The 27,950-nt window shown below is 43.2% G+C and overlaps 2 protein-coding genes across 11 annotated transcripts in view; one reads left to right on the top strand and one right to left on the bottom strand.

The window, feature by feature from the left end:
- The window catches only part of CTPS2 (CTP synthase 2), a 108,900-nt gene extending 96,904 nt beyond the window's left edge, over positions 1-11,996 (bottom strand). For 3 of the 9 annotated variants that reach the window (XR_012026441.1, XM_072816602.1, XM_072816601.1), the window contains exons 1-2: positions 7,264-7,613; positions 2,071-2,275 (exon numbers count right to left, since the gene is read on the bottom strand). Coding sequence is in view for 8 of the 9 variants with exons in the window: in XM_072816602.1 (XP_072672703.1) it covers positions 2,071-2,236 (166 nt within the window). In the remaining variant the exon portion in view is untranslated. Of the gene's footprint in view, positions 1-2,070; positions 2,276-6,464; positions 6,666-7,263; positions 7,659-7,752; positions 7,898-9,973; positions 10,216-11,762 lie in introns of those variants that run through there. The other 6 variants (XM_072816595.1, XM_072816596.1, XM_072816599.1 and 3 more) reach the window with 6 other exon arrangements.
- Positions 11,997-12,148: 152 nt separating this feature from the next.
- Positions 12,149-27,950, top strand: part of SYAP1 (synapse associated protein 1) — a 34,061-nt gene continuing 18,259 nt past the window's right edge. Inside the window, exons 1-4 of one of the 2 annotated variants that reach the window (XM_072816604.1) lie at positions 12,149-12,468; positions 21,200-21,318; positions 22,107-22,173; positions 26,435-26,508. In XM_072816604.1, coding sequence (XP_072672705.1) covers positions 12,276-12,468; positions 21,200-21,318; positions 22,107-22,173; positions 26,435-26,508 — 453 coding nt within the window. In that variant the 5' untranslated portion in view covers positions 12,149-12,275. The remainder of the gene's footprint in view (positions 12,469-21,199; positions 21,319-22,106; positions 22,174-26,434; positions 26,509-27,950) is intronic. The other variant, XM_072816605.1, reaches the window with a different exon arrangement.

Here is a 27,950-nt window from a genome sequence, read left to right as displayed (position 1 = left end):
AAACAAAAATACAATCTGCCCATTGACTTGAAAAAGCCATTCCACAGACAAAATGAAAACCAAAGAAATCTAATTAGAACAATGAGATACCCTTTTTGTTGTTGTTGTTGTTGTTGTTATTTGGTTTTCTCTCAGGTTAGTAAAGCTTAAAAATAATAATATTCCACAGGGGTATCAAAAAAAATAGGCCTTCTTATACACTGTTGATTTGTATATAAATTGCCACAGATCCACAGCCTTTATCAGAATTCTTGGAGACAAGATGGAAGTTGAAATTTGAAGTTTTTCAGATTATGGAAAGGTAATATAAAACACTTGCCATATATTAGAAAACACCCCAAATGCAAACACATTCCAAATGGAATAAAGAGTAGAGTCACAGCTTTTTGAAGATTTTTCAACTTTCAATATTTTTAAAAATAGTTTATTTATTTGAGAGAGACAGAGAGATAGAGATAGGAAGAGAGAGCACAAGCAAGGAGGAGAGGGAGAAGCAGGTTCCCCGCTGAGCAGGGAGCCCAATGTGGGACTCCATCCCAGGACCCCGGGACTATGACCTGAGCTAAAGGCAGATGCTTAACCAAATGACACACCCAGGTGCTCCAGTTTTCAATACTTTTGAAAAAAGACTATAAATAACCACAAACTTATGAAGAATTTTAAGTTTTCAGAACTTTCTGGATTTTACAGTTATAGATAAGAGATCATGAACCTAAAAACCTTTGGTAATATGTATTATACGTCAAAAGCCAGAAAGGCATACATACCTGTGAAATCAGAAACTGCATGAAGGTATTTATGTTTAAAGAAATAGTAAGTTTTAAAGATTTCCATCACAGTGTTGTTTATAATAACAATACATTGTAGTTATTTTCTGTTATTGTACAGATTCAGCACAGCCTTTAAGAGTATAAAATACATGTGAATGTTTACAGCACTTTGTTGGGTTTTCTTTTTAAGATTTTATTTATTTATTAGAGAGAGAGAGAATGCATGTACAAGCAAGGAGGAGGGGCAGAAGGAGAGGAAGAAGCAGACTCCCTGCTGAGCAGGAAGCCTGATGTGGGGCTCCATCCCAGGACCCTGGGCTCATGACCTGAGTGGAAGGTAGACACTTAACTGACTGAGCCACCCAGATGCCCCCCACAGTACATTGTTTTAAAAATTAGATTAAAAACCGGCTTGACTATAAGATTCAATTCATTTCAAGTTCAAAAACAAGCAAAAGTAGTCTCTGGAGTTAACTGTTACTATATGTCAAAGAGTTTGGAGAACATTAGTTAAGGAAGCATTTTCCTGATTATTGAAAAACAACTGTTATGGCCATCTATCGCTGCTAGTAGGTGATGCAGTGTATTATATACAGCATGCCGTGTATTATGTAGTGCATAATAAAAATAAAGTGAAAAAGTAAAAAAATAAGCAAAAGTAACTTACGGTGTTAGAAGACAGGATAGTGGTTACCTTGGTGGTTTTTGATGGGGAAAGACTAGAAGGGGCATAAAGGGGGTTTCTGTTTCTTGATCTGGGGGCCGGTTACACTGTATGCTCATCTTATCAAGTGGTACACTTATGATCTGTGCACTTGCCTGCTTGTGTGTAAAAAGTTTAAAAAGAAAGTACGTAATTACTAATATCTTTTAAAAAATAATTAGCATGTACATTAAAATGTCAACATTAATAATAGTCACTACAAGTGGTGGGAAATGGAGGACTTTTATTTTCTTCATGCCATTCTATGTTGTCAGTATAACTGTCAATATATTCCATATTGTCGGACTTTTTCTAAGAGACCTATATTACCTTTACAATAAAATAAAACATAATTTGAACGGTAAAAGGTACAAGAAAAATGGTATCCCCATACACTGTTTTCCAAAAGAGTGAACTAATTTGGAATGTCATCAGCAATCTGAAAAATGTCTCAACAACTATGAGAACATTCACATGTTCATACTGAATGATCCAACAACTCTACTCCTAGAACTCTATCCTAAAGAAATGACCCCAAATAAAAGAAGGAACTGCAATTTGTGCTTTATAAGAGGGGGAAGTTATTCTCTCTCATACCGTGCTCATAAGGTGAAAAAGTGCCTGCATCGATGTTAATATAGGGGTCAATTTTGATGGCAGTCACTCGGAGTCCACATGATTTTAGAATCGTCCCAATGCTGCTTGCGATGATCCCTTTACCAATGCCCGAGATGACCCCTCCAGTGACCAGGATGTACTTCATTGGCAGAGGAGTGGCTGGGTGTCAGCACCCAGATATAATCTGAAAGGTAATATAAGAGTCAGGGAAAAGAAGCATATTCTCAAACCAGTAAAGCAGGAGTGTGTTAAACCAGAAATTCCAAAGCACACAGCATTTTTCATATAAAGTAAATTTTCGAAACAAAGTCCTATCTTCTAGATTGTCCATTTTTGTCTATATGCAAAAGCTGTGGATACTTTCTACAAGCAAAGTGGCTGGCTCCATTGCCCTGATTCCATTTACCCCTACTCTATCATGGGACAAAGTTCATCGTGAGAAACCAAATTTGTCTGGGATTCAGAAGCATGGTAAAATTAAGAGATAAGGATCTGGAATCAGACTGATCTGTACAAGCTGTACCTGGGCAAGTTACTAATCCTTTCTGTGCCTATTTCTTCATCTGTGAAATAGAATTTAAAAATACCAGTCCCTGGGACATTACTCAGCACTAAAAAGAAATGAGCTATCAAGCCATGAACAGACATGGGGGAAACTACAATGCATATTACTAAGTGAAAGAAGTCAATCTGAGAAGGCTACCTGCATACTGTGTGAGTCCAACTATTTGACATTCTGGAAAAGGCAAAACTATGGAGACAATAAAAAGATCAGTGGGTGCCTGGGGTTAGGGGGAGGGATGAAAACACAGAGCACAGAGGATTTTTAGGGCAATGAAACTATCCTGTATGACACTGTAATGGTGGATATACGTCATTATGCATTTGTCCAAACCCACAGAATGTACAAGGCCAAAAGCAAACTCCAATGTAACCAATGGACTTTGGATGATAATAAGGTATCAATGTAGGTTCATCAATTGTAACAAATGAACCACTCTGGTTCCAGATGTCTATAATGGGAAAGGCTATGAATGCAGGGGCAGCCAGTGTATGAGAACTTAGTGCTTTCTGCTCATTTTTGCTATGAACCTAAAATTGCTCCAAAAAATAAAGCCTTTTGGGGCAGCCCCGGTGGCGCAGCGGTTTAGCGCCGCCTGCAGCCCAGGGCGTGATCCTGGAGACCCTGGAGACCCTGGATCAAGTCCCTGCATGGAGCCTGCTTCTCCCTCTGCCTGTGTCTCTGCCTCTCTCTCTCTGTCTCTATGAATAAATAAATAAAAATCTTTTTAAAAATCAAAAAAAAAAATAAAGCCTTTAAAAAAAAAATCAGTCTTGGGATCCCTGGGTGGCTGGGCGGTTTAGCGCCTGCCCTTGGCCCAGGGCTTGATCCTGGAGTCCTGGGATTGATTACCTGATTCCCCATCGGGCTCCCTGCATGGAGCCTGCTTCTCCCTCTGCCTGTGTCTCTGCCTCTCTCTGTGTGTGTCTCTCATGAATAAATAAATAAAATCTTAAAAAAAAAATCAGTCTTCAAATATGCCAACATTAAAAAAAAAGTCTCATAGGCGGTTGTGAGGATTAAGTGAACTAAGGAATAGATGAGAGGTCAGCTGATGCCCATTCTGATTTTTTTTTCCTCTACTTTCAAAACAAACAATCATGACTTGATGGTATATAAGGTTATCTCACTTCAGAGCTCTGAGCTCGATTTAAACTAATCAACCATGGTCAAGGCGAGTAAACAGATGCCACCCAAAATATACATGTCCCATCCCAAATGGCTTTCCTAAGTCCCTGGGCCTTTCTCTACACACTCCAGTTGATCACATTCAATCTTCTTCCCTAGCCACCTGGCATTCCACTCCCTCCAGCTGGGTTTAGCCTAAAAGACTAACAATCAATCCAAACCCAGAATGCTCCTCCTATAGATCCAAAATGTATCTAAATATTCACCTCTTTCCACGCCTACTGTCCCAGGTGGTCATTATAGGGGTAATTTCTTCACACCTCCCTTACTCTTACTCACCACCCCTCCTGAGTTCTTCTATTTGGTAAGTGCCCCTCCTTTGGAGTCAGACAGCCTGGGTGCAAATGCTAATTCTGTTATTCACAGCTATGACTCTGGGCACTTCTTCAACTTTTCTAAACCTCGAATTTCTCAGTGCCTGCCTTATAGAGGTGCATGGGCACTCATAAAGAGAGTGCCCAAGTGCTTAATGAAAGCCGTTACCATTTTTCACAGTGATCTACTCACCATTCAATCAGTTCACAAATGTTTATTATAGGTCTATTATGCTTAACATGTTCCCAGGTGCTGGGGATAGACAAAAAGTCAGAGTCCCTGCCCTCTTCACCTTTCCTGTGGGATTTAGGGGCAAATTGAAGGCCACATCCATTTTGTTAGTTGAGATGAAAAAAAAAAAGAATACTAGAGGTCATATCACCCCCAGGAAAGCTGGACTGGCCAAGAAACCTGTAGGAATGCAACTCCATTCGCTTACAAGTAAAGATATAATTACCAGATGTACCTAATGAAATCTCCAACATAAAGAACAAAGATATTTTTCAGATTCTAAGTCTCTTGAGATGGAAAAGACCTCCAGGGGACCAGACGAAGTATCACCAGGGCACCTGCTAGCATGATCTTATAAGCCTCCAAATAATGACACCCACCTTCTCACGAGACCATGCCCCAAATCTTGCCCTTAAAAACCCTTATTTGCAAGCCATTGGGAAGTTTGGAACTTTAGAGCATTAGCTCCCTGTTCTCCTAGGTAGCACCACACCAATAAATAGCCCATCTTCCTTCACTGCAAAAGCTCAGTGTCAGTTTTTCTTGGCTTGCTGTGCATCGGGTGGACAAACTTGGTTTGATTCGGTTACAAAATGAGCACTGCTGTAATGGTACCTTATCCCAGCAGTCACACTATTAAAATGAATTCCTCTTTGTAAAAGTTAGCAAAATTGAAAAATGTCATTGAAAACTGGAATGCATTCATGTGAAGTCATGTTATGTAGTTGCCAAAAAGCCTCGGAATTTATCATAAAAATTCCCTTATACATAAGGATATAAAATTGAATATAATATCTCAACAGTGTTAATTAAAACTGATCAAGACACCTGCACCCCGATGTTTATAGCAGCAATGTCCACAATAGCCAAACTGTGTAAGGAGCCTTGGTGTCCATCGAAAGATGAATGGATAAAGATGTGGTTTATGGATACAATGGAATATTAGCCATTAGAAATGACAAATACCCACCATTTGCTTCAACGTGGGATGGAGCTGGAGGGTATTATGCTGAGTGAAATGAGTCAATCCGAGAAGGACAAACATTATATGTTCTCATTCATTTGGGGAATATAAATAATAGTGAAAGGGAATAGAAGGGAAGGGAGAAGAAATGGGTAGGAAATATCAGAAAGAGAGACAGAACATAAAGACTCCTAACTCTGGGAAACGAACTAGGGGTGGTGGAAGGGGAGGAGGGCAGGGGGTGGGGGTGAATGGGTGATGGGCACTGAGGGGGGCACTTGACGGGATGAGCACTGGGTGTTATTCTGTATGTTGGCAAATTGAACACCAATAAAAAATAAATTTATTATTTTAAAAAACTGATCAAAAGTCCATCAAAAAGCTAAATTTTAATACTTAGGTGGTTGGGCTGTAGGCAATTACTACTTTATTTTCAAAAGCACAAGATGCCTTTTTAAACACATCAGATAATTTACAACGTCCTTCAAAATGTAACTTAATACCAAGGAGACGTTTACTTCTTTCTGTCTCTTGTAAGCAAACAAGTTAAGTTTGAAGCAAGTTTCAAAACTGCAGGAAAAAGCAGGCTAGTTTCAGGCTACTTCCTTGAGTTGCTTTTCCAAAATTCTGTAAAGACTGAAGTTTTTCATTTACGCTTATTGCAACACAGGAGTGTGTATAGCTGCTTCTGTCTGCTGTCCAAAAAAAACATTACAGGAACCAGCTGTATAATCTTAAATTTTCTAGTAGCCATATTAAAAAAAGTAAAAAGAAACAGAGGAAGTTAACTTTAATAATATCTTATTTAGCCCAATGTATCCAAAATACTATCATTTTAACACACGATCAACAGAGGAATTCATTAGTGAGGTATTTTACATCCCCTCCCCCCCCCTTTTTGTACTAGGTCATCAGAATCCTGTGTGTCTACTCTCAGCACATCTCAATTCACACTCACGACATTTCGAAGGCTCAGGAGCCACATGTGGCCAGTGGCTACCACACTGGACAGTGCAGGCCCAAGAGCAACTGAAAACGTGAGAAGCACCAAGAAACACCTTCTCAACGATGGCCATTTAGGAAGTAATATTAGTCAAAAGCAAGAGTACTTACTGAATGATCCCATTGTCTTAAGTTCTAAAGCAGGCAAAACTAAGCTGTGATAGAAAGCAGGCAAGGGGGAGGGGTGGTTTGGGGGCTGACCGGAGAGGGGCATGAGGGAACTTCCCGGGGTGATGCAAACGAAATGATCTATGTCAACGCTGGGGTAGTGGTTACGCGGGAGTATAATTTGTCAAATCCCCGATCTGCACCCTTAAAATGGGGGCATTTTGTTGTCTGTAAATTACACATCAAATCTGTAAATACTGTTGCCCAAAGAAAGCTATTTAGTTGCAGCAGCGTCCTTAGCCACAGCGCGCCCTAAGCAGCTATTCCGGGGGAAACGCCAGGGTCGTTGTTCAGCGAGTGCACTGGGCGGGGGAGGGGACAGAAAGGCCATTTCACTCCGCGCGGGGCTTCACTTCCGCCAACGCCATCTCGGGGCTCTCGGGGCTCCCGAGGCCAGGGAGGAGTGGGGCCCGGGGTGCAGCCGGCCCTTGCGCCCCCTCCCGAGCCCCGTGCGGGGAGAAGCGCACCCCGGGAACGCGACGCTCGGGAGCCCGGACTGTGGGCCGCCGCAGGGCGGGCTCCGACGGCAGCGGGCGCGGGCAGGGCGGCCCCGGTCCCCGCCCGTCCGCCGTCCGCCGCGGCTTGCGTGCGCCGGGTGCGGGGACGCGCGGGGGACCGGCCCCTCTCCGACTCGGCGCCGGCGCCATCGGCGAGGGGACAAAGGCGCCCGGCCCCACGTGCGCGCCCGGACTGGGGGCGCGGAGGCCCTGGGGGCGCGGGGAAGGTCCGGGCGGGGGGTTACCTGCGCGGTGGTGGTGGCGCCGGGAGAGTGGCCGGTGGGGACGGCGCGCTCCGCCCCGTGGCGGGCCCGCGCTCACCTGTAGGGCTGGGGAAGGGGCCGCCGCTAGGGGTGTCCCTTGTCGCCACCGAGTCCTTCCCACTGCCCGCGCGGGCCTCGGGGTGCGCGGCGCCCTCCTCGCCCACCTTTCCCTTTCCTGCTGCTGCGGGCCCCGCTGACTCACGCTGGTGAGCTTGGGGTTTGCACCCGCGTTTGTGCAATGCTCCAGAACAAGCGCCTAAAAAGTGACTCCTCAGGCACAGACAGCTTCCCGCCACCCTCCGCCCTGGATGCACTTGGCCCCAGGCCTCCTCAGCTCGAGGACTGCTCCTCCCCTCCGTGGCTCACTTAGCAAAGGCACTTCTGGGGAGCGGGGGAACGCCACGTCCCCGGAGAGCCCCTGCCTCTGGGCAGGGAGATCCTCTTACTGCGGGCCTCCCGTCCAGTTCTCACCACCGTGAACAGCTTCACACCGTCCACACACGTTTCTGGATCCCTTACTGCCCTCCGGGAACTGGAAACACGCTAAGAAGAAGATGCAAATAAAACTCGATTCCTGCTTTTGAGGGGTTCACAGTCTGGAGGCAGGTCTACAAGTCTATCGAAATCAGTAAAGTTTCTTCAGGCGCAGGGCTGGCTCAGTGGGTGGAGCCTTCAACTCTTGATCTCAGGTTGTAGGTTCAAGCCCCATGTTGGGTGTAGAGATTACATAAAAATAAACTCTTAAGAAAAAATTTATTAAAGTCCCTCAAAAATTAAGTGAGTTTCAAAGCAACGCGGAGTTTCTCCCCACCAAGGATGACAGAGTAGTGTCATGGAAAAAGCAGGAAGGAGCTAGGGATAGTGATGTCAACTTCTGGCAAAATAAACAAAGGCTTTACTCAGCAGGAACCGTATGGAAGCCTCAAGTCTTCATGAAGGCCAATAAATAAATTTTTTTTGAAAAGCAGAGAACACCTTTGGGGTGCCTGGATAGCTCAGTCAGTTAAGCATCTGACTTCAGCTCAGGTCATGATCTTGGAGTCCTAGGATGGAGCCCTGCCCTCAGGCTCCACGCTCAGTGAGGAGTCTGCAAGCCCCTCCCCCTCCTCCTGCTCTGTCACTCTCTCAAATAAATAAATAAAATCTTAAAAAAAAAAAAAAAAAGGAGGAGGAGGAAAGGCCTTTGAAAGCTGGAGGCATGGAAAGATGTGTTACAAAACAAGTCTTCCACAGCATCCTGTGGAAAGCACACTCATGAAATGGGCCGACATCAATGGTGATACCTGTCACATATGTAAGGTTTCCTTCCACATTGCTTTTTTTTTTTTTTAAGATTTTATTTATTTACTCATGAGAGACACAGAGAGAGGCAGAGACACAGGCAGAGGGAGAAGCAGGCTCCATGCTGGGAGCCTGATGTGGGGATTCCAGTTCTCCAGGATCAGGCCCTGGACTGAAGGTGGCGCTAAACCGCTGAGCCACCCAGGCTGCCCATCCTTCCACATTTCAATACTTCATTCCCTGTTTACTTCCAGGACAATTACTAGGATCCCCCCTTTCTATAATGAGGAATCTGAGGCTTAGAGATGTGAAGTGTCCTGACCAAAGGTATATTAGTTAATATGAGTGGCAAATCCAGGACATCAATGTAAAATATTTGTCCCTAAAGCCAGATTCTTCACCATAGGATGTGGGGCCTTATCCTCATTCTACTTATCCATGTAGCTAAAGGATGGAAGATATCTTGTGAATACAAAGGGATTATTATGGGGGCAGCCCTGGTGGCCTAGCGGTTTAGTGCCGCCTTCAGCCCAGTGTGTGATTCCGGAGTCCCAGGATCGAGTCCCACGTTGGGCTCCCTGCATGGAGCTTGCTTCTCCATCTGCCTGTGTCTCTGCCTCTCTCTCTCTGGGTCTCTCATGAATAAATAAATAAAACCTTTTAAAAAGGGGGAATTATTATGATAACTACTGTATCAATCCAAAATGGGGGAAAAATTGAACAGAAAAATGAATTTGATAACAGGATTCAGATTGATTTGGGTAGGACAAGAATATCCTCATGAATAAACAAGTGTTTATTCATGGCCCACTACCAGCACAGCAATAAGAATAAAAAAGAGATGAAAAATAAAAAAATAAAAAAGATGAAAAATAAAAAAATAAAAAAAATAAAAAAGTCTGTCATTTAGTTGATTGCTCATGCTCTCTTACAATCTTTTATTTTGAAGAATCCTACCTTTCAGAACAATTGTGAAATTGTCTGTTCCCTGGGGAATATGCTGTGGTATTGAGTTCCTGGAGATAAAGTAAAAGTAGTGCTATATGGGCTGGGCTCCATCTCTGTGTATTGGATGCCAGTGCTATATTTTTGCAGGCAAAGAAACGTGAAGCACAGAAAGGACAAATAACAGGTCAAGGCTATTCATCTATTAGATAGTGAAGTTAGAACCTTCATTCCTCTAGGCTTCTGCCCAAAATTCTGGGCTCATTCCAATCATACTCGAACCAAATATCCCTGTTCAGTAAAGTGCTGACCACTTCAGGTTCTTACGGATATAAATCCTAGAAAACATTGGTCCTAAGATGTCTCTTGACTTTCAAGGCTGAATCAATACCCAGACTCGAAGAACCATTGATGCCACTGAATTGTACACTTAAGAATAGTTAAAATGGGGGGGAGGGAGCGGTACCTCAGTCAGTTAAGTGTCCAACTGTTGATGTCAGCTTAGGCCTTGATGTCAGGGTTGTGAATTCAAGCTAGGTGTGGATCCTACTTTAAAAAAAAGTTAAGGGGATCGCTGGGTGGCTTAGTGGTTTAGCGCCTGCATTTGGTCCAGGGCACGATCCTGGAGTCCTGCAATCGAGTCCCGCATCGAGCTCTTGGCATGGAGCCTGCTTCTCCGTCTGCCTGTGTCTCTGCCTCTCTCTATGTCTATCATGAATAAATAAAAAATAAAATAAAAAATATTTTTTAAAAAGTTAAAACAGCAAATTTATGTTCTATATATTTTACCACAGTTTAAAAAATTAATAGTGTAATAGACCAAAAACCATTGAACTGTACACTTTAAATGTGTTAATTATACGGTATGTGAATCATATCTCCATAAAGTTGTTTGGGCTTATTAAGCTCAAGTCCTGGATTTGAATAGTGAATATACTTCAGGCTGGAAAACTGGAGAGCAGGGAAATCTGTCTCCACATACTCCTACAGGACACTTGAAGTAGGTGGGAGGAGGAGGAATAATGGGTATCCTTCGCCAATAGGTTGCTTAAGAGTATGCTTGTGAAATCTGTTTATGCACTCCCTGCTGTGGAAGGGTAGTTGTTCCCTTAACCAGTTTTTTTTTTTTTTCCGTTTGCATGTTATTATGGAAAAAGTTAAAGGTACAGAGTATCAGATATAAAAGTATTACCACCAGCTTGGAGAACTGTCAAACTGTGGCTAAGCTCGTTTTATGTATATCCCTACCCATTTCTGCCTTGCCTCTGCCTTTATTTTGAATCAAATGACAGATATCCTATCATTTCATTGGTAAATATCTTGGTAGGACACTGTAAAAGATCAGAACTCCTTTAAATACACACGATACTATTAGCACAATAAAAAAAATAATCAATCTGTATGTCCATCGACATATAAATGGATAAACAAAAAGTGGTATATACACACAGTAGAATGTCATTCAGCCTTTTTTAACACAACATTTTAAAAGTAGAATTTTAAGAAAATTCTGATGCATCGTACAACATGGATGAACCTCAAGAACATTTACTAGTGAAATAAGGCAGTCACAAAAATACAAACATGGTATGATTACACTTCCATGAGGTTCCTGGAGTAGTCACCCTCATAGAGACATAAAGTAAAATGCTGAGTGCCAGGGACTGGTGGGGAGAGAGAATGGGGACTTGTATAATGGGTCCAGTTCGTGTTGCAAGTTTAAAATACTTCTGGAGATTGGTTGCATATTGTGAATGGACTTCATGGTACTGAACTGTACACTTAAAAATGGTTGAGATGTTACAGTTTATGGGTGTTTTTAGTACAATTAAAATTTCAACTTAACCATTCCCTAGTTACAGGAACTATGGTGTGCTGAAATTTCCAATTTTTATAAATGTTATAGTTCCCCCCCCCCCATGTTTGTTTGAGTTAGGATCCAAATAAAATCCACAGGTTGCCATGGGTTATGGTTCTTAAATCATTTGTCATAGGGGCAGCCCGGGTGGCTCAACAGTTTAGCGTCTGCCTTTGGCTCAGGGCATGATCCTGGAGTCCTGGGATCGAATCCCACATCGGGCTCCCTGCATGGAGCCTGCTTCTCCCTCTGCCTGTGTCTCTGCCTCTTTGTCTCTCTCTGTCTCATGAATAAATAAATAAAATCAAAAATCATTTCTCATCTATAGGTTCCTCTTCTCCTCCCTTCGTAGCAATGTATTTGAGGAAATGGGGTCGCTTGCCCCATGGCTTCTCACAGTTTAGACTCTAGTGCCGGGACCACGTCGTGCGCTTTACCACTTTCCTTCGTCCTCTGTGTTTCCAGTACATTAATTGTTGGACCTAGAGGCGCTGGGCCAGTTCTGCTCGGGGCTCGGAAAGGGGCTGAAGCCAGCCGGACCTGAGGAGGCGGCCAAGCGGCCCAGAGTGACAGGGACGCCGTTTACACGTCGGGGTCAGTCACCCAGAAAAGCCGGGGGAGGACGCGAGGGAAGCGGGCGGGGCCGACGCTGGGAAAACCCTTTGTCCGCTTTCCACGCACGTCACAAAGTCCCAGAAATAAGCCGCCGACGGGGGCGGGACCTTTGGCGGAAATGACACAGGCGCCGGCGGCGGCCGAGCAGCCGCAGTGAGCCGGGGGCGGTGCAGAGGCGGCTCCCGCGTCGCACTTCCGGGCATCTCCCGGGAGCCGGGCTCCGTGGAGTCGCGAGGCGGCCGTGCCTCCTAGGGTCTCCGGTGGCCCCGAGCGCGGCAGCGGCCCCGCGGGCGGCATGTTCCGGGGTCTGAGCAGTTGGTTTGGCTTGGAGCAGCCGGCGACGGGTGGCCGGCCGGCCGAGGGAGCCGGGCAGCTGGACGGAGCCGCTGCCCCCGAGGAGTGCTGTGAGGCGCTGGCCGGCGAGGCGGACGGGGAGCCGCGGCAAGCGGGGGACCAGGAACTGCTTCATCAGGCCAGAGGCCTCGGCAGTGAGTCGCCTCCGGCTCTTGCGACCGGAGAGGGTGGGAGGGGGCCCGCTCCCTGCCCTAGACGCCCGGGGGTGCGGGCCCGGCTGCGTGGGGCTGTCGGGTGGGTAGGACGGGGGCAAGCTGTGCGTGTCACTCGGTCGCCTCGGGACGGGACAGGTGGATCAGCAGCCGGGCGAGGCCGAGGCTTCATCCAGCGGCCAAATCCCGTGCCTGCCGCTCCTGATGACGGGTCACCCTGGAGGTGTCTAAACCTTGGGAGCCAGGGCCTCCGTAAAACGCTGCGGCTCCACGTCTTCGGCTTTGACAGGAAATCTTTTTTGGCCACGTCTCCAGCTTTCATCTCCACATCGATCACCCCCAGGACGGGGGACGTCGGGGAGCTTAAGTTGGTTGGAAAAGTGCCCCTTTGTGTCCTTAGGACACAGTATGTTGTCTGAAGTACATTCCGGGAACACTTCGGTGTAGTGGAATTCTTTTTAAGGCCGGGAAAGTAGCTGTCCATTTTTGTCTGTGACGCAAGCTTCGGTGCTATACTTTTTCTTCTTTTATTTAAACATTTTATTTATTTATTTATTTATTCATGAGAATGACACAGAGACAGAGAGAGGCAGAGACCCAGTCATAGGAAGAAGCAGGCTCCGTGCAGGGAGCCGATAGGGAGACTCGATCCTGGGTCTCCAGGACCACGCCCTGGGCTGAAGGCAGGTGCCCAACCGCTGAACCACCCAGCCAGCCCGCTGCTATATACGTTTGATGAACGATATCTCCTTCACTCTGTTAAACCTCCCACTGACTTAGGAACACAAGCCCAGAGTTACCAGCTCGAAATTATACTGATAGTAAGCACTAGAACTGGAAATGGAACCTAGGTCTGTCTAATTTCAAACCCCATACTCTGCGAGCCACACTCTAGTTAGGGAAGACAGTAAAAGTAGCAGACTTGAACAATCAACACCTAGCTCTGGTAATTCTGATTCTGAAGACCTTGGCGGGCTTAAACAATCAAAGAAAACATCTTGGACAAGGTGGTACATAAAGTAGATGGCACTACAAGTGAAGGAACTGAAGCAAACGTAGATACTTAGTTTAGCAAGCATCTTTTAAGAATCTACTAAAACGCCAGAGCATAAGGGAGTCTAGGACCTGAGAGTGGACGAATACATATGTGAATAGAAAAGGCTCTGACATTCAAAAACTTTGAGGAGGGCACAGGGAAAACAAACATCATCTCAACTCTTCACAGTACAGAATCTCAGTTCAAGGCCCCTGAACACTGCACAAGACAAATAAAGCTAACTGCTGTGCAGTACAACCTCTAAAGAGGGAACAACTGTTTTATATGTAGAACATTGACAACAAATGAGCTTGTAGTACTCAACAGATGTGAGATAAATCGTACTACAGCAGAAAGGCTGTTAGGTACATAGTCAAGATAAATACAAGTGGGACCATGTTAGGAAAACCAGGGTATGGGTCTTTACTCCATTTCATAAAACACACACGACCATTTGCATCCATCTTCAGGAATCTAACAGAAGTCTTTTTTTTTTTTAAAGCAATCTCTGTGCCCAACATTGGCCTTGAACTCACAACCCTGAGATCAAGAGTCACATGCTCTACTGACTTAGCCAGCCAGGCGCTACAGAAGTCAATTCTTAAAACAGGGCTTTATTGACTTGAAACCTCACATTTAAAAATTTTTAAAGATTTTATTTACTTATTTGAGACACAGAGAATGAGCAGGAGGAGGAGATGGAGAGAAGGAGAGGGAGAGACACAAGCAGACTCCCTGCTGAGCAGGGAGCCCAATGTGCGGCTGGATCCCAGGACCCTATGATTATGACCCGAGCCAAAGTCAGACACTTAACCAGCTGAGCCAACTAGGCACCCCATCATATTTGTATTTAGTAACAAAGACTTGAATATTATAATATAAACATGTTTTTAAAGATTTATTCATTTATTTATTTATTTGAGAGCACAGCAAGGGAGAACATGAGTGTAGGGGCAGAGGGAGAAGGAGAAACAGGCTCCCCGCTGAGCAGGGAGCCCGATGATGCGAGGCTCCATCCCAGGACCCTGGGATCATGACCTGAACTGTAGGCAGAACTTCACCGAACTGAGCCACCCAGGCGCCCCTTAAAATAGTTGTATTTTCAATATGTATGTCTACTTTGGAGCTTGATTCTCCCATCTGTCTCTCCTTACCAGACTCTTTTAGTGTTTGGATTAGATGGAAGTATGCCCTTACTTCCTTGCACATACACATTGTGAGTGTAAAGTCTCAAAATAAGTGAGAACTCTTTTGGTTCTGAAATTTATGTGATTTTAAAAAGATGTAAAGGTTCTAGTTTATACACAAACCTTCAGAAAGATGAGAGATGGATCAGATATTCTTTTTTTTTATTTTTAAAGATTTTATTCAGGCAGCCCTGGTGGCGCAGCGGTTTAGCGCCGCCTGCAGCCCAGGGTGTGATCCTGGAGACCCGGGATTGACTCCCACATCGGGCTTCCTGCATGGAGCCTGCTCCTCCCTCTGCCTGTGTCTCTGCCTCTCTCTCGCTGTCTCTGAATGAATAAATAAATAAAAATAAATATTTTATTCATGTATTCATGAGAGACACAGAAAGAGAGGCAGAGGGAGAAGCAGGCTCCATGCAAGGAGCCCGACACCGGACTCAATCCCAGGTCTCCAGGATCACACCCCGGGCTGCAGGCGGCGCTAAACCGCTGAGCCACCTGGGCTGCCCGAGATATTCTTTTACATACTGATCCTAAGGGGTATGTTATTTTTAAAAAGACTCCTCTCTCAAAAACTGAAATTAAGTATCTCTGAGTCTGACTCCCACTGCATAGATACATTTCTTTAGCATTTTAAAATCTTTGGACTCTCCTTTGTTTTGTAAATACTTGTTGAGTGCCTGCCTTCAAGGTTGGATTCTAGATACATCTGGGCTGAGTGAAGTAAGTCAGTCGGAGAAGGACAAACATTATATGTTCTCATTCATTTGGGGAATATAAATAATAGTGAAAGGGAATATAAGGGAAGGGAGAAGAAATGTGTGGGAAATATCAGAAAGGGAGACAGAACGTAAAGACTGCTAACTCTGGGAAACGAACTAGGGGTGGTAGAAGGGGAGGAGGGCGGGGGGTGGGAGTGAATGGGTGACGGGCACTGGGGGTTATTCTGTATGTTAGTAAATTGAACACCAATAAAAAATTTAAAAAAATAAATAAATACATCTGGTTCATGGTGATCTATTTGTAAATTTAGGCAACTCACCAATTACAAATGGTGGATACCCAGGCCTAGATTCCACTCCCTTACTCAAAACCAATACCTTCCCATCCTCAGTCCTCCCCCCTGATGAACTCTGGCCTCCTAGGATCACCTGCTTCAGAAGGAGAGCATCTTATAAGGGAACACACTGAAGAGCTCCTCCCTATCTCACTGAAGGCCTTGTGCCCTAAAGTAACTTATTATTCAGCACAGATTGGTTGCTTGGTTTTTGTTGAAGCTTTATCTGTACTCTTTCTTTGGGGAAAAAAAAAATACAACACAATCCCATACCTCTGAGAGTGTTAAATAAAGAGAGTCATTTGCATAGTTTAAATAAGTGGGAGGGTGGCCAAAAATGAACTTTGCTTTTTTTTTTTTTTAAGATTTCATTTATTTATTCATGAGAGACACAGAAAGAGGCAGAGACTTAGGCAGAGGGAGAAGCAGGCTCCCCATGGGGAGCCTGATGCGGGACTTGATCCCAGAACCCCTGGATCACGACCTGGGCCAAAGGCAGACCCTCAACCACTGAGCCACCCAGGTGTCCCAAGCTATACCTTTTTCAAAACTGTCTAAGGCCAGTGCATGCCCAGAAATTGGAGGAAGGGCCACCTCCTCTTTTCCTTAGAAAAGTGCTCCTAGTATTTGCAGTGGAACTGTATTAATTAGACCATCTTCTTTTTCTGTAAGGAAAGTGCATTTCAAGTTTGAGGTGCCTAACTTGCTTAGTTTACAACTAAAGTTAGTGTGTATGTAGGAAAATATATGTCTGCTTCAATACAGAAGTAAAATAACAGATTTACCACGGAGGAGGGCAGTGCAAATGGTCAAGAGCTTGGATCCCACAGCTTATGAACAATACTAAAAAGAACTGGGATTTTAGCTTGAAGAAGAAAGTTAGGGGCATTACTCAAAATTCTGAAAATTTGGGGGTTTTTTGTCGAAAAGTCATTATATGTTACATAAGAGGACAGATCTAAGTCGGAGAGAGGTAGAAATGACAAGGAAAATGGAAAGGATTTTCTAATTAGAGGAGCATAACAGTAATAATTGGCTACCCTTTGAAGTCATGTGCTCCCCATTCCTGGAGGTAGGGCTACTTGGGTAAGAGATTCAATTAGGTAACCTCTAAAGCCCCTTACAACATGAATATTCTAAAATTGTATGAAATACAGCATTTTTTAAAAATTAGCCAGCCCCTTCTTAAGAATATTGATTTCTAGAGCAACCCGGGTGGCTCAGCGGTTTGGCACAGCCTTCAGCCCAGGGTGTGATCCTGGAGACCCAGGATCGAGTCCCACATCAGGCTCCCTGCATGGAGCCTGCTTCTCCTTCTGCCTCTGTCTCTGCCTCTCTCTCTCTCTCTCTCTCTCTGTGTCTCTCATGAATAAATAAATAAAATCTTTTAAAAAATATAAAATATTGATTTTCTAAAGCAAAGCTTTAGAAACCATTGTCTGCTCCTTATTTTCCTATTCTAGCAGCAAGCCTTAAACTCTACCTTCTTTTACTCTGACATATGTATCCCTTTTCTGACTTCTGAGAACCTTCCTTCCTACTTTCTTTTATCCTTATCATTCCATTCAGTTCTGTAAGGCCTTGTCACTTGTTCATATGACATGAGGCAATATAGGATTGGGACACAAGCTTGCCAGTTAGAAGCAGATAGCCTGGGCAGCCCAGATGGCTCAACGATTTGGCACCTGCCTTTGACCCAGGGCGCGATCCTGGAGTCCCGGGAGTCTCTGCCTCTCCTGCCTCTCTCTCTCTCTCTCTCTCTCTCTCTCTCTCTCTCTCTCTCTCTCCCTCTCTCTGTGTGTCTCTCATGAATAAATGAAACCTTTTTTTAAAGATTTTATTTATTTATTTGTTTGTTTATTTATTTATTTATGATAGAGAAGCAGAGACACAGGCAGAGGGAGAAGCAGGCTCCATGCAGGGAGCCCGATGTGGGACTCGATCCCGGGTCTCCAGGATCGCGCCCTGGGCCAAAGGCAGGCACCAAACAGCTGAGCCACCCAGGGATCCCCATAAATAAAACCTTAAAAAAAAAAAAAAAAGCAGATAGCCTGTGTTTGAGTTTCCTGTACGATTGCCTTTATTGTGACGTCATTTGCAAATTACAGAAAATCCAACAGAGGCATAAAATGAGAAGTCCCCAAGACCACCCCATCATAGGTTTGATGAGCACCCACCAAAACGGGTTGCTTTGGCAAGGAGGAAGGGATTAGGCATTGGCTAGGCAGTCAGCAGAGTTGGCCGCTATCTTAATGGGCAAATCATTCAGTCTGTGTGAGCTTCAGCCAACCTAGCTATAAACTGGGCAGATTATACCTATTCTTCCCAGGATGATTGTGAGACTAAAATGACTACTTTCACTGTTAGCAGTTTGCCCTCTCCTTCCATAAGGTTGCGTAGTCATACTCACTGAGAGCCATTTTACTCAGTCTTTTCTTCTTTGGTTGCTGCTTTAATTCAGACTTTCTCTTTGTGCTTGCATTCCTGAAGTGGACTTTGTACTCCTGTTACTTCCTGTTAACTCTTAGTCTCAATTTTTTCTAACAACTTAATGAAAACTATCTTTAACTTGGTGTCTTCCAGTATATTAATTTGCAAAATTAATAAACCACTTTTCATCTGTATGAGCTTCTTACCTGAAAATCTCCTGGCAGATTTTCCCACGCCCCACTTCCTCTGACTTTGGAATCCAGGCCACTCTCTAATTACTCTTGGGAGACCTTCCTCCCTCCTTTTCTCTGAGTGCCTCTGTTTAATGATTATTCTTGCTGCTGTTTTCTTTGAGCCTCTTAGTGGCTTGTTTGTTTAGAAATAGACATTCCTTGAGGACGAGAACTATAGTTTCTGCAATGTTCTCTGTGTTCAATGCACTCCACTCTTGGACCCATTAAAATCTGAGAATTGAGATTATTATGCCAAAATACCAGGGTTTTTTTTTTTTTTTTAAGTTTACTTATTTATTCAAGTAATCGCTACACCCAGTGTAGGGCTCAAACTCACGACCCCGAGATTCACAGTCACAAGCTTTTCTGACTAAGCCAGGCAACCCTAAAATGCCAGTTTTTATTTTTTATTTTTTTTAAGATTTTATTTATTCATGAGAGACACAGAGAGAGGCAGAGACACAGGCAGAGGGAGAAGCAGACTTCCTGTGGTGAGCCTGAGGAAGGACTGGATCCCAGGATCCCTGGACCACGACCTGAGCCGAAGTCAGATGCTCAACCACTGAGCCACCCTGGGGTCCCTAAAATACCAGTTTTTAAATGACAGTCCTCCTTAAAATAAAAATGATTCCAATTAAAATATTTTCCTGAGAAAATCTTAAAAGGAACCCTACTCTTTTAGAACTTTAGATTTCTTTTTTTTTTAAGATTTTATTTATTTATTCATGAGAGACACACAGAGAGAGAGAGAGAGAGAGGCAGAGACACAGGCAGAGGGAGAAGCAGGCTCCATGCAGGGAACCCGACTCAGGACTCCATCCCAGGTCTCCAGGATCACACCCTGGGCTGAAGGCGGCGCTAAACCGCTGAGTCACCCAGGCTGCCCAGAACTTTAGATTTCTTTGACTATCTGCAAAGAATATTTTTACAAAAGAACCTGGCTGTCTACCCAATTTATTCTACCACTCTGAAAATAGATGAGTCATAACCAAAAAGAAATGAAGGACCTCCCTAAAACTCAGCAATTACTGTGTTGCTCCTCTGTCATTTAGCAAGTACTGATTGGTCATTCATTGGGGATACTGTGGTGAATCAGACAGCCTTGGTCCCCGCCTCAGTGGGACTTAGGGTGGGCCTTCAGTCTAACTGAGAGGACAGAGCCAAGTAATCAATAGTCCCATGAATTTTGTTGGTCTGGCAACACAGGTGCTGAGGGAACACATCTCAGGAGCTCCCACTCCAGCCGAGGAGCCAGAGAACTTTTTCTGAGAAGTGCTATGTAAGCGGAGACCCACAGTATATGTAGAGTTAGCCAGATAAAGGGCGGGCAGATACAAGTGTTTCAAATCAAGGAATAATGTATCTGAGACTTCCTTAGAGATACTTGAGAATTTCTTGGGGTCATATGAATGTAGGATAGGAGGGAGAAGAATGGCAAGAATGAGACTAGAGCCAAGTAGAGTCCTGTGGTTTGGTCACAATGGAGTGTTGACATCACTGACAGGTGAACACCACCAGACACAATGAGGGAAAGTAGACTGTTTATGGTAAAGGCTACAGAAAGTGGAAGAGAAGTCATTCAGATTGGGAGATAGTACTGTTGCTCCCAGATAGCAGTACAAGTTGCCGGATTCCCTGGAACAGATACTAGCCACCAGTGAGGATTTAATCTGGTGTGCCAAGCTCCCTTTACCACTCTTACCTGGGTTTTCCCCCTGCCTGAGTGTTATGAGAGTCAGCCTACCTGCCCTCAGCAGGTGCAAATAGCAGAGGCAAGACTGCCCTAATTTAGTATTTCCCACTAGATGAGGTTGAAAGGCCAGTTGCCCAGGAGAATCCCCCCAGCAAGTCTAGCTTCACAACCTGCCTGAGGTTGCTTCTTGCAGCCTACGTTGTATACAGTGTGGACTTTGAAATGATATTTGTCTACATACAAGCCTTTGTTATAGTTGCAATAGAGCCTTGATACTTAGGTCTTTTCAAGTCTTCAGGAAAGTTAATATTGTGCTTTTGTTTTGTAAAGGTGAAAGTTTGTGTGTTCCGGTTTTATTTATTTATTTATTTATTTTTTTTTTTAATTTTTATTTATTTATGATAGTCACAGAGAGAGAGAGAGAGAGGCAGAGACACAGGCAGAGGGAGAAGCAGGCTCCATGCACCGGGAGCCTGATGTGGGATTCGATCCTGGGTCTCCAGGATCGTGCCCTGGGCCAAAGGCAGGCGCCAAACCGCTGCGCCACCCAGGGATCCCGTGTGTTCCGGTTTTAATTTTATTCTATATATTTGCTCATATTAGTTAAGAAAGATTTGTTTTATTTTTTTATTTTTTTAAGAAGGATTTCTATTTATTAAAAATTCCCCCAGATTTATTATGGGATGGCTTAATCTAGGAAAGGAAGGACATGTTTTCTTTGAACAAGAGGGAAGAACAAAATAAAATAGGATATTAAAGGTCTAGAAAGGGAGGAAAGTGAAAGGAAGCCTTCATCTTATTTGTGAAGTTAGAAGGGAAATTATCTACTGAGATAAATTAAAATGAGAGACTGGAGAAGGGCAAGACATGTCTGAAACGGCTACTGGGAGAGAAGGGGTGGGAGTATGCTAATGCTATGGATGGCCAGTCCAGAGAGTGGAGTGTGTTTCAAGTCCTAGTTAGCAAGAATCATGCCCTATGGTTTAAGATTCCCATGCGAGCTCTTTAAGGGAACAGTCACAAATATAATAATCATTGTACTTGAATGGAGCATAGACTGTCTTTTATTCTTTACAGACTATCTATTTAGCTTTGCAACTGCTGCTACAAAAAAGATAACTGAATCAGTTGCTGAAACAGCACAAACAATAAAGAAATCAGTAGAAGAAGGAAAGATAGATGACATCATTGATAAGGTACATTTAAACATCTTTTGAAATTGATTAGCAGCTAATATAATTATCTCTTCTTTTTATGAACTTTATTAACCCAAGTAGGATATCATATTCTGGTAAAAATATTAATTGTTGAGATTCTTGTTTTTTTTTTTTCACTTTTTGTATAAGAAGTAGCTATGATTTAAATAACTTTGGTTTTAATATATTCGAAAATACACTGATGCTTCTGGGTAATACTAAACTTTTTATATATTTTTTTAACTTTTTATATTTTAAGTTTAATTTTAAACTATAACTGTTTGCAAATATTTATGCCTTTGCATCATCCATTTAAGTGTTTCAAGTCCTAACCCATTGGGAATTATACTTTTAAGACTTGAAGAAGTTTGTACATTTCCTGCAGTGGTAGGGTGCAGGCCCAGGGAATTTCATTTATGTTGGCAATTATTTGAACTAAGGAGATCATCAATTAAACTTTAGAGAGCTTGTTATTTAGATGCTTTGTTGTGTGTGTGCCATTTGTTAGAATGAGATTTGACCTGGCTTTTATTGTTTTTTGGAATAAAGCAAAAATTCAAAATGCAATTATCTTTGCATTTAAAAAGATAATCCATCACAAAAGACTTGAATACTTAAAATTTTAAAATGTTGAATTTCTCTTTGTTGGGGAAAGAGGAAGTATCACTTTTTTAACCTTTTTGAAGAAAATTAATAAAATATCTCACAACTTCACAAATCTTAAATGTAATTCTTATCTAATAATAAACTTCTCAAAGTAACTTGACTCTTTATGTATTTTTTAACAGACCATTATAGGAGATTTTCAGAAGGAACAGAAAAAATTTGTTGAAGAACAGCATACCAAAAAGTCAGGTATGATGCAAGTTTTTTGTACATGACTTACTTACCTGCCAGATTTTATTGAGCACCTAATAATGTGCCAGACACCACACTAAGGCTCTGAGAATACAAAAATGTGTAAGTAACAGCCCATCCTTCAAGTAGCACAAAGACTAGTGGCAGAGACAAGCTCATAAATCTTTGGGCTTTAAAGGAAGGAAGGAAATTGTTCCCTGTGGCTGGGATGGAGAGTGAGATTAGCCGGTGACAGCCCCTCTGGAGAGCTCGCCCTGAAAATGGGTAAGCTTTCATTTCTCAGTTTATAACCTGTCCAGCACAATGTGTGATGTACACATAATAGGCACTTAGCAAAAGTTGGCTCCCTTCCCATTCTGTTTGGGAGGAGAAAATGATAGAGCTTTCCAGAGGAGTAACAGAGGACTACAAAAAGTCATGAGGTGTTTGGGGAAGTTACTCAATATATTTCTTTTTTAAAAAACATGATTTTATTTATTTATTTGAGAGAGAGCACGAACAGGGGGAGAGGGTGGGCAAGAAGCAGACTCCCCACTGAATGGGGAGCCTGTCGCAGGATTCATTCCCAGGACCCTGAGATCATGACCTGAGCCAAAGGCAGGTGCTTAACCAACTGAACCACCCAGGCACCCCTTAATACATTTCTTTGCTGACAAGTGCTTGTTTACATGTTTAATAGTTATTAGGTCTCAGAATGTCTACTTTTACTGTTTGGTTGTACTCAAATACAAAACTGGCCTCATGTCTTTCTTTGAATTTGGCAAAAGAATAAAATAATTTGATCAGATTGAGCAGTGCCACAAATTTCAAAAGAGCTAATTAGTCCTGTGGTAAGTCAGGCATTGTCATGCCTAGGTAAACTCAAAGTATAAAGCAGATCTTTGGGACAAATAATCCATACAAATTAGCATTCCTTCGTGATTCGAGGTAACCAGTGAAAATGATCTCAGCTTGGAGACTTGGGATAGGAGCTGGTTGGAGCCTCTGAGATAGGAACTTTGAGAGAGTAGGGTGAAAGGATTGGAGGGACTTTCAGTTTTGAGGTGCCCATTAAGACCCCAGGTGAGAAGAACATGTACAAAGGCAGGGAAGGGAATGCAAGTGGCATGTCAGGAAAATGCCATTGCTCAGTTACACTAGTCACATTTCAAGGGCCCAATAGCCACATGGAGCTAGTGGCTTCCATATTGGACAGTGCAAACCTAGAACATTCCCATCATTGCAGGAAGTTCTACTGGTCAGCACTGTTCTAAATTAACTGAATGGGGTCCAGCAGCAGCAGTTAGTTGATTCCTATTTGAAGTATGGAGAATTCCATCTACCAATACAGATTATTAGTCAAGTCATGTAAAAACCATGAGAGTGGTGACCTCCTCAGTGAAAAGTGTGTAAAGCATGAAGAGAGCTGAGCAGAGATCTACAGTATTGAGGGGGAGGGAGGAATGGGAGAAATTGACAATTCCTAAGTACCTGCTAAGTGGCACGTACTTTATATACAATATCTTTTTTAGTAAAAGGATCAGCAAGGCTACGTAATTATGCTGAAGGTTGCTCAGCTGGTGAGTGATGAAACAAATCTGCCATCAAAAACAAAACAAGTGATGCCTGGGTGGCTCAGTGGTTGAGCGTCCATCTTTGGCTCAGGTCATGATCCCAGGGTCCTGGGATCGGGTCCCACATCAGGCTCCCTGCATGGAGCCTGCTTCTCCCTCTGCCTGTATCTCTGCCTCTCTCTGTGTGTCTCTTGTGAATGAATAAATAAAACCTTTAAAAACAAAACAAAAAACGGTGCCCATTTACCTGAGAGAGAACACTAGGAGAGAGAAGCAATGGAAGCCCAGAGAGGGGAGAATTTCAAGGAGAGTGAGGTCAGCTGAGAGGTCGCTTTACAAGAGCCATACGAGAGGCCCTATGTGAGTGTTCCATGTGCATTTGTTCATTTAACAGTCACAATAACTCTCTGAGGTACTTGAATCTCCATTTTGCAGAGAAAGAAACTGAGCCTAGAGTGAAAAGAACTAGGAAGTGCCTGTGGGTTGGACAACCAGGAGGTTATTGGTCGCCCTAGAAAGAGCAGTTTCAGAGGAACAGGGAGGTGGGGGGTGTCTCATCCAGGTAGGTAGGTTGGGCCTTGACAGGACCTTATCTGAAGGTAAGAAACACCAGGAGAGGCTGCTCAAGGTAAATAGACTTAAAATGGTGGCCAGAATATATTTTTTAAGTTTTTTTCTTTTTAAAGATTTATTTATTTATTCATGAGAGATACAGAGAGAGGCAGAGATACAGGCAAAGGGAGAAGCAGGCTCCACACAGGGAGCCCAACATGGGACTTGATCCCTGGACCCCGGGATCATGACCTGAGCCAAAGGCAGGCATTCAACCGCTGAGCCACCCAGGCGTCCTGAGGCCAGAATATTAAAATCAATAGTGTGAGGGGGGAAAAAAGTTTTGAAAGGGCTTTACCCCAATTTTTTTAAAGTATGAAAATATGTTTATTTTATCTTATAGTTAAATGGAATTTGGATTATATAATTGCCACCATTTGCTTGCTTAGGATAAGCCAAAAAAGGAGCCATGTATCTGTCTTTCTGTCCACATGTCCATCCACACATGCACATAACTTTTCTATCAGTTGGTACACAACAGGATGTCTCTTTCATTGGATTTTTGCAACGTGATAGAAAGGGAGGTCTTGGCAAAAATATTAGGACCCCCTGCAGATATATCTTCTGTGCTGACCTCCCACCTCCACAACCTTGGCTCTGCCCTCTTGCCCTGCCCTGGTTCCGATGGCAGCGCTACTCAGATGAGCAACACACTCACTGACTTTTTCTCCACTCTTTCACATTTGCTGCTCCCTCTGAACACCCCCTACACACATCCACCGCCCAACTCCTCCTCCTAGACCAAGATCAGCCCCCAGGTCTCCACAGAAAACCCCTGGGACTCACCTCTCAGTAGTTGTCATTTGTTTTCTGTCATTATAAGCCTGCTAAGCTGTACTGTCTTTTTCTTGTGAGCCCCAAGGACAATGTGTCTGTTGTAGATCCCAGCCCTCTTGTTTATTGCCCCCGATTTGCCCATTTCTTTCTTCATTTGCTTTCATTCCTGACAACCCTTTTCTTAGTTCCTAATTGCTTTTTACCTTTTGTCATGAGTCAAGTACAGTGACTTTTTTTAAAAAGAGCTTTTTATTTAGAAATAATTTCAATTTACAGAACAGTTGCAAGTATAAAGGGAGTATTGAGAACATCCGTACACCCTCTTACCTAGATTGTTGGTTTTATTCCATCTTTCTTGTCCTTTACATTCTTTCTCCCTTTGTGTTGTCTTTTCTGCTCTATTCAATATATATTTCCTAAGAATTAGGGGTATTCTCTTACATAATCACCGACCAGACAGTTAGCAGCTTTAGGAAATCTAACATTGATATAATGGGCATATTCTAATTTTGTCAACTGACCCAGTAATGTCCTTTGTACATTTTCCCCCTCAAATACAGCATGCAGTCTAGGGTACATTATTGTAACTTTGGTCCTGTGTCTTAGCCTCCTTTAATCTGCAACACTTCCATAGTCTTTGTCTTTTAGGACATTAATGTTTTGGAAGGTACTCCCCCACCCTTTTTTTTTTTTTTTTTTTTTTTTCCAGGGAGAGAGAGCACAGCATGAGCAGGGGGTAGGACAGAGGGAGAAGCCGACTCCCTGCTGAGCAGGGAGCCTGACATGGGGCTCAGGGCTCCATCCCAGGACCCTGGAATCATGACCTGAGCCGACCTGACCCAGAGGCAGGCAGACAACCAGCTGAGCCACCCTGGCAGGCTGCCCCCCCACCCCCCCAGTCCTTTATTTAAATAAATCATTCCTCAGTTGGGCTTTGGCTGGTATTTCCTCATGATTAGATTCAGATTATGCATTCTTGGCCATAGTACTACGTACATGATGTTGTGTCCTTTTCAGGATATCACATCTGGAAGCCCACAGTGGCCATCTCTTTCATTGGTGGTGATGATTTGGGTCACCTGATCAAGGCGTTATCCAATTTCTCCACCATATGATTTAAGTAATTTTTTTACCAAATACGTACATGCTTTAGTCATACATCACGTCTGGGAATTAAGATGAATGTTCATGTTTGGAACTTGTTAGTAAATTGCTAAAATGATTATGTGGAAACTCTCATTCTTTCAAACCACAGAGTGCAGTGTATAACACTTGTAAGCTGTTTTTCTCTTTTCTTTGTTATTAAAAACCTTCAGAAGCAGCGGTGCCCCCATGGGTTGATAGTAATGATGAAGAAACAATTCAACAACAAATCTTGGCCTTATCAGCTGTAAGTATCTTGTGATTCCCTGGATAGAAATACCTTCCCCCCCCCCTTTTTTTTTAAGAAATACCTTCCTATCATGATTTTATCCTTAGAATGTTTCCTTCTGTACAATTTTTAAAATGTTTTGAGATGTTAGAACTGTACACATCTACTTTCATTGTTTTTTCCCCTAAATTTCTCCCTACCCTGTTTTTTTTTCCCAACCCTAAGTTTTAACTTACTTCTCCTTAAGTTCTTTTTTCTTAATGGAAAACTATAATCTATTACACAAAATAATTCTTTCAGCCTTAAAAGAATTCTTTTATGTTATTAAGATAATCTTTTGAGATATGCCATCATATAAAGTTTCTAGATAGCATTAGAATGCTCTGAATGTTCATCTGAATGAAAAGATTGTATTCTAAATTTTTTCTTTAACTGTTATGTGTATTTGAAACGGAAATTGAAAAAAATAAAATTTTCTATGCTGGCCCACAAAAATTTATCTTGGGACATGAGAGACTCCTAACTCTGGGAAACGAACTAGGGGTGGTGGAAAGGGAGGTGGGTGGGGGGTGGGGGTGACTGGGTGACAGGCACTGAGGGGGGCACTTGACGGGATGAGCACTAGGTGTTATTCTATATGTTGGCAAATTGAACACCAATAAAAAATAAATTTATAAAAAGAAATTTGGGACTTCAGAAGGGAATACAATGATAACCAGTAAACAATTGTACAGCACCTGATAGTTTCAGAAAGAACTTTCGTACACATTATCTCCTTTGAGCCTCACTGCACGTCTGTGAGTTAGGTAGGAGCTTTATTGCTCTGTACAGACGTGAGGAGTGTGACTCCCAAATGTGACCTTCACTAAGGAACATGTGTCTCCACTGGGCTGTGCATTCTTAGCGGGCAGAGGCTGGCTTTGATCTCTGTCCTCAACACCCAGCAGCCCGCCTGGCATGGGACTCAGCAAATAGGGCTTTTACTGTATCAGTGGTTTTCAAGCTTTGTTTTTAATCCACTCTTTTTTTTTTTAGCTGACATTTTAAGGTTTTTTTCCTTTCCATTAGTAGACCCTTCAAAGGCCTGAGCATTCATTATGAATTCAGTGTGAACTCCATGTATTTGTTTACTGTATGATGGCCAGAGTTGATGCTGACATCACATAATGGTTTTCTCCAGAAGCAAATTGGGACAGTGAGACTTCTTGCGGGCAAACATCAGATATTCACCAGTCAGGTCCCCATAGCTCTTCTGTCCCTCAGACCTGTTCCTGTCCTCATTTCTCCATCTCAAAATAAGATTCCAGTTTTTCACCAGTTTTTTCTAGTCACGAACCTAAGAGTTTTCCTTCATTCACCTTCAGTCACACACACACACACACCCCCCAGGTCTGCTCACATCCTGACAGTGCTGTGTTCAAAATATACCTCTACTCCACTTCTTTACTGCCACTGCCACT

This window comes from Canis lupus, chromosome X, assembly GCF_048164855.1.
Source record: "Canis lupus baileyi chromosome X, mCanLup2.hap1, whole genome shotgun sequence".
In the NCBI taxonomy this organism is placed as follows: Eukaryota; Metazoa; Chordata; class Mammalia; order Carnivora; family Canidae; genus Canis; species Canis lupus.
This window is presented reverse-complemented; position numbering and strand designations above follow the sequence as displayed.